Raw genomic sequence first — 15,945 nt, 5'->3', positions numbered from 1 at the left:
TCATATCTAGCTTGCTTTGTAAACACACATGAGCACAGTGTAGATCGTATTTCAGCAGCTTTTCCCTTCTCAACCTTGTGTCACACTGAACTGCCCTCAGCCAATCAGTGAGGAGTAGGAATATGGGAGGGGAGATAACAAGCTTCCCTCTCCTCAGCAATGTACCAAATAGAGCCAGGCTTACTGAGATAAGATTTATTACAGCAGAAACTATTATGGTTGTATTGGAATGCTTGCAATGCAGGGTCAGGTTGTAGACTGCATAATAAACACAGAGCAGTGGGTAAATGGCATTTGATTTTATGGCTGACAACAATCCCACTTTAATACTAGAACCCTGTTCCTTGTTTTGCAGGACATGAGAGGAGTGGCACACCTCAGAGGTCACAGCACTGCCACCTACTGCGCTGTGATCTCTGGCCGTGGTGAGCTCAGCCTTGGGGTAGGAGATATGGAGATCCATCAGCAGATCACCGAGACACACGTAAGAATTTAGTACTTTCTAGTGTATACTAAGATATTTTACTAAGTTCAAATTTGGGCCAAGGGGCCAATAGGGCTGGTCAATGAGTTGCCAATACGTTAATGTTAATTTTACGTATAGTTATGCATAAAATCGCTCCATTGCCAGGCTGTATAAAATGACCGTTACATCTGCATTAGCATGCAGTCATTGGCATCTCACTGACCAGCCCTAGTGTCCTTACCAGTGGGAGACCCCTTGGTGGGGAGAGAGGTCAGCGAAGAATGACTAGACCAGTTCTAGCTAACTTCAGTACAATATACAATACAATAACATTTCTATAGTGCTTTTCTCCCATAGGACTCAAAGCGCTTAGGTTCTCTCAGATTCAGTAATTGGTAGTAGGATGAAGTATTCACACAACAAAAGTTATATTTCTGCAAATGCCAAACTGAACAGGTGGGTTTTCAGTCTGGATTTAAACACGTCCAGGGATGGAGCTGTCCTGACCTGCTGAGGTAAGGAGTTCTAAAACGTAGGAGCAGCATGACAGAAGGCTCTGGGATCAAAAGTTTCCAAGTGGACTTTGGGTATGGCTAGATTATTAGAACCTGTGGATCTGAGAATGCGGGGATTGCTACGTAGCTGCAACATATCTTTCATGTATCCAGGGCCTAGATTATTCAGGGATTTAAATGTCAGAAGGCTGATCTTGAATAGGACCCTCCATTCTATAGGTAGCCAGTGAAGGGAGTGCAGGACTGGCGTTATGTGGCAGTGACGGGGTTGGTTGGTTAGCAGTCTGGCAGCAGTGTTCTGTATCAGCTGTAGGCGGTACAAGACCTTTTTTGGAAGGCCAGTGTAGAGAGCATTGCAGTAGTCCAGTCAGGAGGTAATGAAGGCATGAACTAAGGTTGGCAGATCTTCTGGGGGATGAGGTGCTTGATTTTTACGATGTTCTTCAGGTGAAAATAGGATGATTTCACCACAGCAGCATGGTTGTTTTGAGTTGTCATAGCCTTTCCGACTGTGGTGACATAAAAAGCATCTGAGAATGCCCAACACATCCGACCATGCTGCGTTCCACTCCTGTCAGCCAAGAATGGAAGCTGAAAGTGTTCCAGAGGCAGGTTGACTTAAAAAGCAGATGAAAAGGTTAGCTAGAGGCTCCCTGTGTCCTTCTCGTCCTCACCATTGCCGGAGTCACCCCATCGTTGCTCGCAGACACAGTTGTACTCGCACAGGTGCAGCACAGCAACGCTTGTGCACCTCACTCCCCGAGGTGCACAAGCGTGGCTGTGCTGCACCTGTGCGAACTTCACCTGTGCGAATTTCAAGGGACTACCGGGCAGCAGCGGTGTTCTGGAGGAGGACACGAGATGTCTCTGGAAGTTTCCCTCTTCCTAGGTAAGTATCTGCTTTTTTTAGGTCACAATCCACCTCTGGTTTTCTTGAAACATTGAGGAGTACACATGGGGTGGTGGGTACAAAACTGGAAAACTGAACTGAAAAGAAACTGATGATGAGCCTGGAAATTTGTTGAGGAACACAAACAGTGGGGAAGAGAATTTGGCATAAGCAGCGAGAATCCAGGGACACAACCAGTGGCGTAGCTAAGGAGCCGTGGGCCCCGGGGCAAGTTTTAGATTGCCCCCCCCCCCAAGCACTCTATACATAACAATTGATACAGCGCACCAAAACCTGCCAATGGCAACTACAGTGTCAGAGGTGCAAGAAGGGGATGGGGGACAGTGTGTTAATGATTACCACTATTTAAAGCATCTATAGAAGGGAATATTACCAGCACAGGACCAATAGAGAGCTAATACTGTGGTTGAGGGAGGGCCCGTCATGAATAAGTCTCTGACAAATTCATAGAAGCTGAGAATTTGTGTTAACATGGAGCAGGGCCTCAAAGTATTAATTATTATTATGACTGTCCCTCAGAGGAGCTCATTATCTAATCTCTACCACAGTCATACAGTATGTCTATGTATGTGTCGTAGCCTAGAGCCAATTTTAGAGGGAAGCCAATTAACTTATCTGTATGTTTTTGGGATGTGGAAGGAAACCGGAGTGCCCAGAGGAAACCCACACAGACACGGGGAGAACATAAAAACTCTGTGCAGATAGTGCCCTGGCTGGGATTCGAATTGGGCACCCAGCACTGCCATGAGAGTAAAGGGTGGGCCGTACCCAGTATCAGTATGGGGTTCTTAACAAAGTGCTCCTTGAAGATTGATAGGTGGGCAAACAGATGAAAAGCTATAGATTGGGGGGCGGGGGAGAAATGTTAATGTTTTGTTTTGGCAGCATGTGACGCACTGAGACAGTTTGTCAACTGTCAACTTTGTTCAAGGGAGATTAGAGGAGCATTTGAATTGATTCGGAAAGATTAAGCCTTGTGTGGGTTTATAAGAATGGAGACAGTCCCGCCCCCACATGACACAAGCTGCTAAGACCGCACTGAGCCCACTGATGGAAGAGGGATTGGCCGGGGCGACACGGAACATGGAAAGAGTGAGGTGAGAGATCACTGCAGGTCAGGACTCAGGAGATCAGAGAACATGAAATCCGGGATTAAGATGCTTTACGGAACAGACACTGATGTTCCCTTGCCAGTCAGAAGCTGACAGTACTCTTCTCTCCGGGATGTACACCTGAGCCAGGCCTGTCAGAGGCAGATGATTCAAGTATCATAATTCACATTTGTTCCCCCAGATGTCCACTTTTTCCAGAGGTAAAACTTAGTACAGCCCTACTTCAGAAGCCAGCGTCAGAGCTAGGCCCGGGTTTACATCACAGGAGCCTATAGGCACCCTGGACTTCTCCCTCCACGAATTTACAAACCCTCACTGAACCGCATTGCAAGTGTGCTGACTGGCCCAAATTTCTGTGGCACCGGTATTTTTCATATATAGCAAGGAAGGCAGTGCGGATAGCAGCAGGTTTGGGGCATAGGGGGGAAAGTGGTTAGGGTTAGGCATGGGTGGGAGTGGTTAGTTAGCGCATCAGTTAATTTTTGCACTGAGCAGCGGAGCTGGGCTCTGTCATAGCTGCAATGGTAATTTGGGGCTCCAGCGGCTGCCAAACCCCTAATTCCACCTCCCTGCGAGTTGAGACAAGTCCGATGGGGAATAGTATTTATTGCCACTGGGTAGTTTAGCGGCAGGCAGCAGGGGGAGCTGTCATTTGGCTCGCACTGCACTGGACTGCATGACGCCCGCCGGGATAAGATGTACTTGTCAGTTAGGGATCGGTGGGGGGGTTCGGTTCGGGTCAGACCTCGATGTGGAGGACTTTTATGGTTAGGCATTGGTGTGTGGTGGTGGTGGTGGCGGTGGTGGGGGGGTGTGGTCATGGGGCCAGGCACCTGCAGGAATAGAGACAGAACCACATAGAAGGGAGTGCGCCCGCTGGACAGGTGAGTTTTCTCTGCCATCCTGACCACTCTGCAGTGAAATGGGATGTCAGGAATGCCCTATTAACTTTTAGGGAGACCTAGGGACCATCATCCATCTTTGGGGCCCCGGGGTGGGGCATCTTACAAAGCACAGTTTGACAAAATGTTTATAGATTTTATGCCTAAATCTTTTTGGGTAGGAATAGATCTCTCTATGATCAGATTGCGATCGAGTACTGGTAAGCAAAGAACATGAGAGCCAATAGCAATAGCATGAGAGCCAACAGCTAGGTGCTTGCGCAGTAGAGTGGACCCGATCGGGCTCTGCTATTTCCTCCTGAGCCAGAGCGGACAGCTGCTACTGCGCCTGCGCTGGTTAGAGCGGTAGGTAATTATTTATCTTGCCAGTGTTCGGGGGCTGTCAGCGCTGGATCCTGGAGGCTTCCACCCCGCCAAGGTAAGTATCTCAAAGGACGGGTTTTCGTTACAGATTTTCTTCAAATATTTTGTCTTGTTGCTGTATTGCCTTATGCTTCTTTTTCACATTTCTTGCACCTTCTGCATCTTCACAGGTGTCTCAGTTTGTAGACAGTTTACGCAAGTCCAGATTGGTGTGCCTAGACGGGAATGTGCCTGTTACCACTATCCAGTATGTGTGTGAGATTGCCCGACAGAACAACGTGCCAGGTCAGTGTGCCAAGATATTATACTGCCTGGGCATATTTACTGAGGTTCTTGCTGTGTTCACGGCAGTATAACTGAAGCTAGGTTAATTTAGAGAATTCACCAACGACTATTAAAGTGGAACTAAACTCCCTCTCTACTCTAAAAGTTTAGGCACAACATGATAACCTTGTGGCTGGATAGTGTAATAGTTAAAGGCTCTGCCTCTGACACAGGAGACCTGGGTTCGAATCTCAGCTCTGCCTGTTCAGTAGGGGACCTTGGGCAAGTCTCTCTAACCAGGGGCGTAGGAATAGGGGGTGCAGAGGTAGCAACTGCATTGGGGCCAGAGGGGCCCTCCCTCAACTGCAGTATTAGCTCTCTATTGGTCATGCGCTCATAATAATCGGGATAGTAAAAAAGGGCGCACATGGCTAATGGACAAAAAGGGCGCCGCCATAGACTGCAATGCAAAATATCGGCTATTAGGCGCCCGGCAGGAAAAAAGGGCGCCCGAGAAATAGCGGTTGCAGGGATCGTGTTAACAAAAGTTTTCCTTTACAGAATAGCGTTTATAACAAATATCGTTTACAAGTTCGTTTTGACTTTGAGTTATACTTATTTTTCGTTTTTAAATTTCGCTTATAGAGCTTATACTTATTTTCCCGTTTTTAAATTTCGCTGACAGGACTGTAACAAGTTAATTTTCGTTTACACTTATTTTGTCGCTTAAAATTCGTTTACATAATAGCGGTTACAGGGAAAGTTTTCGTTTACATAATAAGGTTTATAACAAATATCGTTTACAAGTTCTTTTTGACTTTAAGTTATACTTATTTTCCCGTTTTTAAAAAAATTCGCTTACAGGACTGTAACAAGTAAATTTTCGTTTACACTTATTTTGTCATTTAAAATTCCTTTTCGTACGGTATAATGCTTAAATATCGTTTTCAACCATATTCTATTAGAAATACATCGCTTTTGGTATTAACTTTGTTTTTCACACTTATAATGCGTCAATTATAGTTTTATTAACTTACTAATCTATCTCCTTTTTCTATTTATAATATTATTAATGTGTACGTGATTTTAAGGCTATTTATTCTATTACAAATATATAACTTATTCTATTCATGTTATCTATAGTGAAGTATTTTAAGGATTAAATATATTATTGTTTTATATGTGTGTAAGGGTGTTTGTGCAGTGGGGATGGTTAGGGTTAGACACCACCAGGGGGGTGGTTAGGCACCACCAGGAAGGTCTTAGGGTTAGGCACCACCAGGGGGATGGTTAGGGTTATGCACCACCAGGGGGGTGGTTAGGGTTAGGCACCACCAGGAAGGTCTTAGGGTTATGCACCACCAGGGGGTCTTAGGGTTAGGCACCGCCGGGGGGGGGGGGGGTCTTAGCTCTTAGGGTTAGGCACCACCAGGGGGGTGGTTAGGGTTAGGCACCACCAGGGGGGGTCTTAGGGTTAGGCACCACCAGGGGGGTCTTAGGGTTAGGCACCACCAGGGGGGTCTTAGGGTTAGGGATAGGTACAGGGAGGGTTCTCTGTGAGAGTAGGGTTAGGTATAGTTACAGTACAATATACACCACCACGGGGGTGGTTAGGGTTAGGCACCACCAGGGAGGTCTAGGGGTTAAGGATAGGTACAGGGAGAGTTCTGTGTGAGAGCAGGGTTAGGTATAGTTACAGTACAATATACACCACCAGGGGGTTGGTTAGGGTTAGGCGCCACCAGGGGGCCTAGGGGTTAGGGATAGGTACAGGGAGGGTTCTGTGTGAGAGTAAGGTTAGGTATAGTTATAGCACAATATATGTAATATATATTATTTATGAAATTATGTATATTTAAACAAAGAGTGGGTCTAGGGGTTAAGGATAGGGATAGGGAGAGATCTGTGTGAGCCTACAGTTAGGTATAATTGCAGTAAAATATCTGTAAAATCTACCATTGTATTACTATGCTTAATACAAGTGTAAATATCGTTTTTTGTTATAGACGCTATTTGACGTTTCATTTCAGAATTCGTTTGTTGTTATAGACGGTATTTTGCCGTTTCATTTCCGTTTACTGAACCGATTTAGCACTACATTTTCAATTACGAGCTATAAACAAAAATTAATGTTTTACATTACAACCTACAATTTCGGCTATATCCTGCGCGCTTTTTTCCAGGCGCCCTTTTTTGATACACGCCATAATAATCACTTCTGTAGATACTTTGAATAGTGGTAATCATTAACAAGCTGTTCCCCATCCCCTTCTTGCACCTCTGACACTGTAGTTGCCATTGGCAGGTTTTGGTGTGCCGTATCAATTGTTATGTATAGAGTGCTTGGGGGGCCCCAATGTAAAACTTGCATCGGGGACAACGGGTCCTTAGCTACGCCACTGTCCCTAACCCTGATACTGCCTATAGTGCTTTGAGTCCGCTACGAGAAAAGTGCAGCTACGAGAAAAGTGCAATATATATGTTCTGTGTCTAACCTTTTTATGAGTGAGTGTACAAATGCTGTGGCGGGGAGCCAGAGGGTCTCTACCTCATCCAACTGGAGTAGGGCAGTGACCTGGCATCAGGGTAGGGAGCGGGGTTGGCACAGCTAGCATGCAGTAGCTCCGCCTCCATTGTAGGCACATCTGTACCGGTGAGGATCAAAGTGTTGGACTTTTTTCAACCCTGTTCCACGTAAGGTAATGCCTTGCTGGACTAGATCTTTCAAGACTAGATCTTTCAAGGACGCCCCTAGCGATGGGCCCAAATGTTCCCACATAATATTTCAATTATGCGGGGCGGTGATCAAAAGGGGCTAACGCTGTTTCGGCTTTTATCCGGCAAAAGCATCCCCTATGTCAGACTATAACGGGGCAACATAGGATTGGAAAGGGTCAATAGAATCTCTCCCATAATGCATCTCAGGGTTCCTTATACACCCATTTTGTAAATGCAATGTTTGGTGCACAGTGATTAGAGAAATGTGTGTGTGTGTGTATGTGTGTGTATAGTGTGTGTGTGTATAGTGTGTGTGTGTATAGTGTGTGTGTGTGTATAGTGTGTGTGTGTGTGTGTGTGTAGTGTGTGTGTGTGTGTGTGTGTAGTGTGTGTGTGTGTGTGTGTGTGTGTGTGTGTGTGTGTGTGTGTGTGTGTGTGTGTGTGTGTGTGTGTATGTAGTGTGTGTGTGTGTGTGTGTGTGTGGTTGTGTGTGTGTGTGTGTGTAGTGTGTGTGTGTGTGTGTGGGGGGGGGGGTGACTGTTTTTTTTTTTACATCTTTTCCAAGCAGATTGTAAGCTAGGGAAAAACAGTATACAAAAATGAATGGCAATAACTATTTTATGTGGGGAAGACTTTTATTTAGGAAATCCCGGAGTTCCCTCTTAGCACAAGAAGAACAATAACGGAAGTCTGCACTTTTCTTGACAGTTTGTTATGAGCCCACCGATATAGACAAGGCATCGAAACCTTTCACATCGGACAGCTGGACGGCTCTCACCTACATCTCCCCCAACATAAGGGAACTCCTCTCCATCAACAGGACGCTGGGCTACTCTGTGGACTGCAGTAAGTGGCAGCATGATGGGCTCTCAGCTGAGAGATGTACGGAATGCACTCTACGTTGTTGGCTGGGTAGGGTCATTTGGTGCCCTGAAGTACTTCTTCCTCCGTGTTGCTACGACTCGGAGGGGGAATAGTATTGTGAGTCATCATTCAGCTCACCCTGCGCCCAACTGACTGGGCGGCGTACTAATACACATAGACTTTAATAGACATCTTTGTTAGTTAGCGGTAAGTCGGACACCTGATGCGGTTAGTAGCCGGTCAGCTACTGCATAAGGATTAATGGTTGTAGCCGATTATAGTCAATCGGCCACAATTAATGGTTGTTTGGGTGCCGGGGTTAAGGGGTTCGGGTTAAGCAATTATTGGGGGGAGTTAGCATTAAGGTGCGTACAGCGGATCGTTCAGGAACAGCCTTATCAGTCTGCCGACAGTGCATACACACGCACTACAGTCTGCTGAAAACCCAGTAGGCAGTAGGAGGGGAGAGTAGCTTCAGGCATTAGGTGGGGGGGGGGGGAGTTTTAGGCAGTAGGAGGGGAGATTATGTTTAGGCATTAGGTGGGGGGGGGGAAGGGGGTTAGACAGTAGGAGGGGAGATTATGTTTAGGCATTAGGTGGGGGGGGGAAGGGGGTTAGACAGTAGGAGGGGAGATTATGTATAGGCATTAGGTGGGGGGGGGGGGGAGTTTTAGGCAGTAGGAGGGGAGATTATGTTTAGGCATTAGGTGGGGGGGGGGGGGAGTTTTAGGCAATAGGAGGGGAGATAGGTTTAGGCATTAGGTGGGGGGGGGGAGTTTTAGTCAATATGAGGGGAGATTAGGTTTAGGCATTAGGTGGGGGTGGGGGGAGTTATAGGCAGTAGGAGGGGAGATTAGGTTTAGGCATTAGGTAGGGGGGGGATTTTAGGCAGTAGGAGGGGAGATTAGGTTTAGGCACTAGAGGTGGGATTAGGTTTAGGCATTAGGTGTGGGTGGGTGGGTTAGGCAGTAGGAGGGGAGATTAGCTTCAGGCATTAGGCGTGGGGAGTTTTAAGCAGTAGGAGGGGAGATTAGGTTTAGGCATTAGGTGTGTGTGTGTGGGGGGGGGGGGGGGGGAGTTTTAGGCAGTAGGAGGAGAGATTAGGTTTAGGCAATAGGTGGGGGGGGGGGGAGGTTAGGCAGTAGGAGGGGAGATTAGGTTTGAGTACTAGGGGGGGGGGGGGGGGGATTAGGTTTAGGCATTAGGTGGTGGGGTTTCGTTTTAGACACTAGGAGGGGAGTGTTTAAGTGATAATGGGCGCCGGGTAGTGCATAGTAAAATATGTAAATTATCAATATCTTACTACTAGCACCACTGCCCAGCTAAGCAGTGCCACCGCAATACATACTCTCAAAATTTGTTGTCAACCACATGAATACTTGCAGACAGGCTCCATAATAATGGTCTGAGAACCAACATGTACACTCAGATATGATGCCTGTGTCCACACACTTTTGGCCATGTAATGTAAACATGTTTTTTGCTTTTATAGGGAGTTTAACTTTAAAGTGAACCAGAACCCAGTAAAATTATTTAAACACATGATGTACCTGCAAATGAATATTACATACTTACCTCGTCATCAGTTCCTCTCAGAAGCTCACCATTTTCTTCTAACAAGATTGCTTCTAGTTCTGTCAAGATTTTGTCAGAACTGAAAAATATCAGTTGCTGTCAGTTATAACTGACAAGGTAATGCCAATATTTCACTATGGCTTATGTAGGCGATATTACAGTTTAACAGTGTGCTGACCAGGAAGCTGTTATTGGGTAATGGCCATTTTCAAAATGGAGGATGGAGAATTCCATCGATCACAATGGCCAAACAGGGACGCAGGAGAGGAGAAAGAGATTGATGAGTAGTGTGTGAGGTAAGTATGACGTGTATGTGTTTATTTTGACATTTAATTTTCAGTTCAGGTTTGCTTTAAAGGGGCACTACAGCGAAAAACTGTAAAATATAAAATATGTGCAAACATATACAAATAAGAAGTACGTTTTTTCCCAGAGTAAAATCAGCCATAAATGACTTTTCTCTTATAATGCTGTCACTTACAGTAGGCAGTAGAAATCTGACAGAAGTGACAGGCTTTGGACTAGTCCATCTCTTTATAGGGGATTCTCAGCAAGGCTTTTATTCGTTATAAAGATATTCCCGAAAAAGGATTTAAACAATGATGCTGGCCAGCTTCCCTGCTCGCTACACAGTTTTTTGGCAGTTGGACAGAGCAACTGCCATTCATTAAGTGCTTTTGAAAATAAATATATCCCTGAGAATCCCCTATAAAGAGATGGACTAGTCCAAAACCTGTCACTTCTGTCAGATTTCTACTACTTACTGTAAGTGACAGCAACATAGGAGAAAAGTAATTTCTGGCTCATTTTACTCTAGAAAAAAATGTACTTCTTATTTGTATATGTTTGCACATATTTAAAATTTTACAGGTTTTCACTGTAGTGCCCCTTTAAATGACCTATTGTTGGGGTGGTTATGTCAGGTAAGAAATTCTCTGTGATATTCTGTGAAGACTTCTTTGTTTTTATATACTGTTGTATTTATTTGTTCTCCTGACTGACAGAGTAGAATCTGTTTTTTTAAGGTCTTTCAACTTTTCACTCTTTATAATAAATCTCATGATCTGTGGAAAGACAAATGTAATGATAGACGGCCCTTAATATTCCTGTCATTTATAGAGATTGTGTAGAGTCATCATTACGCAGTTCATAGTTGAGGGCCTCTGTTGCTCTTTCCTTGTATCAGATGTTCCATGCGAGTTGAATGACGTTATAGACACGGCCATCTCCCTCTCTCTGCCCCTGCTGGAGAACATACACTGTGTCATCGTCACCTTGGGTGCTCATGGGGTCCTCCTGTGTGGTCACAGCTGCAATGGAATGTTGTCTCTCCATCTCAAGGACAAGGTAGGTCCATTTTGCATTAAAGTGAACCCAGCACCATTTTTAGCCGATACCCAGGGTATCTCAATAGCATATTAAAAATACATGCCAACAATGTGGCTCATTATTAAAAAAACATTATAATACCATTTTTAAATTATACCTCTTCTTTTTACATTTAAAAATTTAGCAGAGGTCTTTATAACCCTACTTCCAGCCCGACCACAGAAATTTCAGGCAGATAACAACTGATGTAATTATTTTATTGCACACATTAGCAGAGAGCAAACAAAAGTTTTCATCAGCGGGGGTGGGGGTTAGTACACTATGCTTCAAAAGTTTTAGAGAAGTCACAGATGACATCTTCACACCTTCCCTGTGGATAAATAATGGGCGGCTAGAATGGGAGGGGGGAACGTGGCAGTTCCTATAGCTATTAGAAACCAGGACACAATGAAAAAACTGAAAAAAAGTGGGGCTTGGCTCCCCTTAAAAACCATCCTCTGCACTCTCCATAGGTAACACTAAAAAGAGCCCCTCATGATCATCTGTGGTCAGGACTGGCACTACCCTAGGTATAACGTGGGCAATTGCCTAAGGCCCCCAAGTGATGCCAGACTCCCAGGTTCCCCCCCCCCCCCCCCTTGTACTACCCTGTGGGGTGGGGCTTTGTGGGGTTGCGTCCAATTGAAATGCACAAATTTCCTGCCACCTCAATTACATGTATACCTGGTGGCATGCTTGTTGCAAGCATGTGACATGGACACTAGTGAAGCCAAAAGTTCAGCATGGGAGCCAAGCAAATAATATTTCAAAAATGGTATAAACAAGCCAGCCTCCATGTCCTTCTCACATCAGGCTTCACTATAGTTGGCAATTGCTGCTCTCTCAGTACTGCTCATTTTCTTCCCATTGGCTTGTAGTGCTGAAATTCTACCTCCTGTAGTACCACATGGCTCCTCAGTCAGGGGAGGGGGATTTGTGTACCGCATGGTACTGGAATGAGGCCCTGTAGCTTTGCAAGGAGAGCAACCATTGCCAAACCCGTTATTTTTCATGAATCTGTCTTACATTTATCTTTATCTTTTTTTTTTTGCCCCATCAGATGTTCCAGGGTGAATTATGTGCCGTACATTACCCTGCTGCACCTATCTCTCCAGAGGAGATTGTGAATGTGTCAGGAGCTGGAGACAGGTCTGTTACACTTCTTACATACTAACCAAAATGTACCTCAGGTTAATATTGTCATGTGGATTTCAGGAATACTAAATGTCTTTTAGGGATAATGCGTCCTAAGTTCGGGGGCAATCCTCTTTAATTAAAGAGGATCTGTAAGGAAAAAAAAAGTGCCCCATGGGGTACTTGCCTTGGGAGTTGGAAGCCTCTGGATCCTAATGAGGGTTCCCCCGTCCTCCTCTGTCCCTCCGTTCCAGCGCTGTCAGCCACCGAAGATCCACCGCGGCTCCAGGATCATAACAATCCGGTGAGAGCCTCGGGCAAGACACAGTTAGTGCTGCTCGGATACCCCTTTTCAAAATCCGGATTGTATTCGGATCCGGATACCTAGATATCCGATCTGGGTCAGATATCCGAGTTCAAAATTTTCTGATCCTCATCGGATATCCGATCTCAGTATCCGGGCGGATTCGGATATCTGGATAGAAAATCCGGAAGTGGCCTTTAAATTGCTTTAAAAACTTTTTTTAGGCTATATGAGGCATGTAGCATCATTATTTTTTTAAAGGAAACACTAATTGATGATGTGGGGACTTAAAATCCCCCCCCCCCCCCCCCCAAAAAAAAAATGGCTGTCAATTAACATCAGGTCTAGGTTCCAGACAGCGGTCGTGCAGCCCACATTGTGTCCAAAGTCCAACCGCACAACTGGGACATGGCAGTTTTCAGCCCAGACACCTCCAAAAAACTACGCAGCAATTGTGTTTTGGTTTAAATATAGGTGGTATCAGCAAAGTAGCAGTGGCCTGTGGCACCCTGGCGGTGGGAGCAGCAAAGGCAGCAGGAGCAGGGAAATACAGCAGTAGCAGGTGTAACGTCTGCCAGGAGCATGCCGGATGTGGCACTTAGCAGTGGCACATGGCACGTGACACTTTGCACGTTGCACTTTGCACGTGGCACGTTGCACTTTGCACGTGCCATGTGCAAAGTGCCACGTGCCAAGTGCAAAGTACCACGTGCCAAGGGTCACGTGCCAAGTGCCACGTGCCGAGTGACAGTCAGACAGCAGAGTAGAAGACACTAACTGTCACACTGGCACCGCTCAGCAGCACAGCAGTTCTGTAGTAAGCTAACACTGTAGTACTACTACTCTAACAACTACTAGCACTGACTGCAGTACTACAGTACTAACTACACAATAACACAATAATCCTATTCCCAAATCCCTAACCTAACTTATACTGTAGCTAGCTAAGGCTAATAGCTGGCCAGCAGGCAGCAGCTGGCCTGGTCTGTGCACAGCACACACACAGACGCATAGCAGCTGCCTGCAGCACTGGAGCACACACTCTGACTGTCACACAATAAAATCAAGCTAATTAACGATTTAACAATAGTGTAGTGATAGTGAAGGGTTTAATCACTGAACAGCTTTAGGTTTATCACTGTATACAGCACTTGCTAGGCCAGCAGCACTGGCATTCACAAGCAAGGACAAGATTTCTCATCATGGCAGCCCTCCTTATTATACAGGGGGGGGGGGGGGGGGGCTGGCCAGGGTTCCCTTCTGTGATTGAGTGCCAGGGCTTAGGCTGGGAGCTCTCTAGCTCAAGGAGGTCAGGTGGGGCTGGCCAGGGTTCCCCTCTGTGATTGGTTGCTAGGGCTTCTACTGGGAGCCCTCTGATTGGCTCGATGACGTCCTGGACGTCATCTACTTAGTTACAGTATCTCAATAGTTGGATTTCTGCGGATATCCGCATTGCTAGCCAACTATCCGCAGATAGCGAATCTGAATCCGTATCGGATAGCTGAAAAAAGTTCAGATATCCGTGTTACCCGGATATCCGGAATCTGGATGAGCAGCACTAGACACAGTATCGGTTTTCATTCGGGCTCAGGCAGAAATAACCAAGCCCGATCAGATCTTCTCTACTGCACTGGTGTGGACACCGCTCACATGCGCAGTAGAGCGGATCTGATCAGGCTCAGCTATTTCTGCCTGAGCTCGAATTAAAACTGCGTATAATGATCCTGGAGCCCAGCAGGATTTTTGGTGGCTGACAGCACTGGAACAGGGGGACGGAGAAAAACGCGGGAAGCCTCATTAGGATACAGAGGCTTCTCCCTCCTCAGGAAAGTACCCCATAGGGCACTTTTTTTTTCTTACAGAGCCTCTTGAAAACTACTCATTTCCCAGCACTTTTAGGGCCGGTTTACATGGCCAGGTCACGTGTTGGTGATTTGTTTATCGGATGCTAAGCTCTTTTTTTGCTATTGAGCAGAAAAGCATTTGGCATTGGTTTCCACCATTCTGTCATTCCATCTTGAGCCCCTAGGGGGATACGGAACCACGAATGCAAATGATGCTTCTTGCAGTGCGTCGGAAAACTTTGATCAACCACGGGGCTCGGGCAGTTGCTGGCAATTGACGGTAATCGCATTTAAACAAATGTTTCCATTCCTCTAAATGCGGGACGAGGTGGATCCAGATACTAAACGATGAACAGACACCAGAAGCCTTCTGTCTGAAGCAGCTCTTAAAGAAGAACTCCAGTGAAAATAATGTAATAAAAAAAGCGCATAATTTTTACAATAATTATGTATAAATAATTTAGTCAGTGTTTTCCCCATTGTACAATATTTCCTCTCCCTGATTTCCATTCTGACACATGGTGACATTTTTGCTGCTGGCAGGTGATGTCAGTGGAAGGAGATGGTGCTTGCTTTTTTGGCAGTTGGAAACGGTCGTAAACAGCTGTTATTTCCCACAATGCAACAGGGCTCCCACAGTGTGATGTCAGAACCATGGTCCTGACTCCTGACATCACACTGTGGGAGGGGATTCACCACAAGATTAGCCATACAGATCCCCCTGATGATCCGTCTGTGAAAAGGAATAGATTTCTCATGTAATAGGGGGTATCAGCTACTGATTGGGAGGAAGTTCAATTCTTGGCTACGGTTTCTCTTTCAAGGAACATGAGATGAGAAGGAAAAAAAAATCACACAAACCTGAGGCTTCCTCCACCCCCTTCGGCCTGATGGTCTCCCTCGCCGCCGTCCTCCACCTCCTGGAACTTCCGTAAGGGCTTCCGGTATCTTGGCCAGTCGGGGCTGACAGCGGCAGTGCTCTGCGCATGCATATGATGTCATGATGATGTCAATGCTCATGTGCAGAGCACTCCCGGCTGCGGTCACTGGCTGTAGGAAGCACACAGCCTGGCCAGGCTGGCACATTGATGCCTGACTCTGGTGCCCAGAAGAGGGTGCCGGAGAGCATTAAGAAGCAAGGAGAATGGGGGTAGTGGTGGGCATCAGGATGGCTCACCAAACATGCCTGTTCCCCCCCCCCCCCCCGCCGGTTCTCATAGGTATTTCGGCTCTGGCATACACACGCCTGATTTATTCAAACAACGAAAAAGTCAGACCCGCGGGCCAGCCGTTCTGCCAACAGATTCTCTGTGTGTACAGTCAGCAGGCTGATGAGGCTGGTTTTGACCGATCCGCTGAGCAGATCAGTCAAAACCAGCCTTATCAGCCTGCCTTCAGACGGTACACACGGGGAAACTGTCAGCAGAACGGCCGCCCCGTGGGCTGGTCTGACGACCTGTCGTTTAAATGAATCAGATGTGCGTGTACGCGCCTTTAAAGTATTTGAAATATGTAATAATTATTTGATAAGGGTTGGCGATATGTGTTAGGTTGTTTGTTGTAGCATCTGTCGTTTGGTTGTGTGCACTTTGTGCTTATAATACTA

General features: G+C 46.1%; 1 protein-coding gene across 4 annotated transcripts in view; it reads left to right on the top strand.

Moving 5' to 3' along the window:
* The window catches only part of LOC137561744 (uncharacterized), a 71,269-nt gene that overhangs the window by 54,568 nt on the left and 756 nt on the right, over nt 1-15,945 (top strand). For all 4 annotated transcript variants that reach the window (XM_068273092.1, XM_068273089.1, XM_068273091.1 and 1 more), the window contains 5 exons: nt 356-484; nt 4,439-4,553; nt 7,959-8,096; nt 10,876-11,036; nt 12,118-12,206. In XM_068273092.1, coding sequence (XP_068129193.1) covers nt 356-484; nt 4,439-4,553; nt 7,959-8,096; nt 10,876-11,036; nt 12,118-12,206 — 632 coding nt within the window. The remainder of the gene's footprint in view (nt 1-355; nt 485-4,438; nt 4,554-7,958; nt 8,097-10,875; nt 11,037-12,117; nt 12,207-15,945) is intronic.

Source organism: Hyperolius riggenbachi, chromosome 3, assembly GCF_040937935.1.
Source record: "Hyperolius riggenbachi isolate aHypRig1 chromosome 3, aHypRig1.pri, whole genome shotgun sequence".
In the NCBI taxonomy this organism is placed as follows: Eukaryota; Metazoa; Chordata; class Amphibia; order Anura; family Hyperoliidae; genus Hyperolius; species Hyperolius riggenbachi.
Note: the sequence above shows the minus strand (reverse complement) of the source record. Positions and strands in the feature narration are given on the sequence as shown.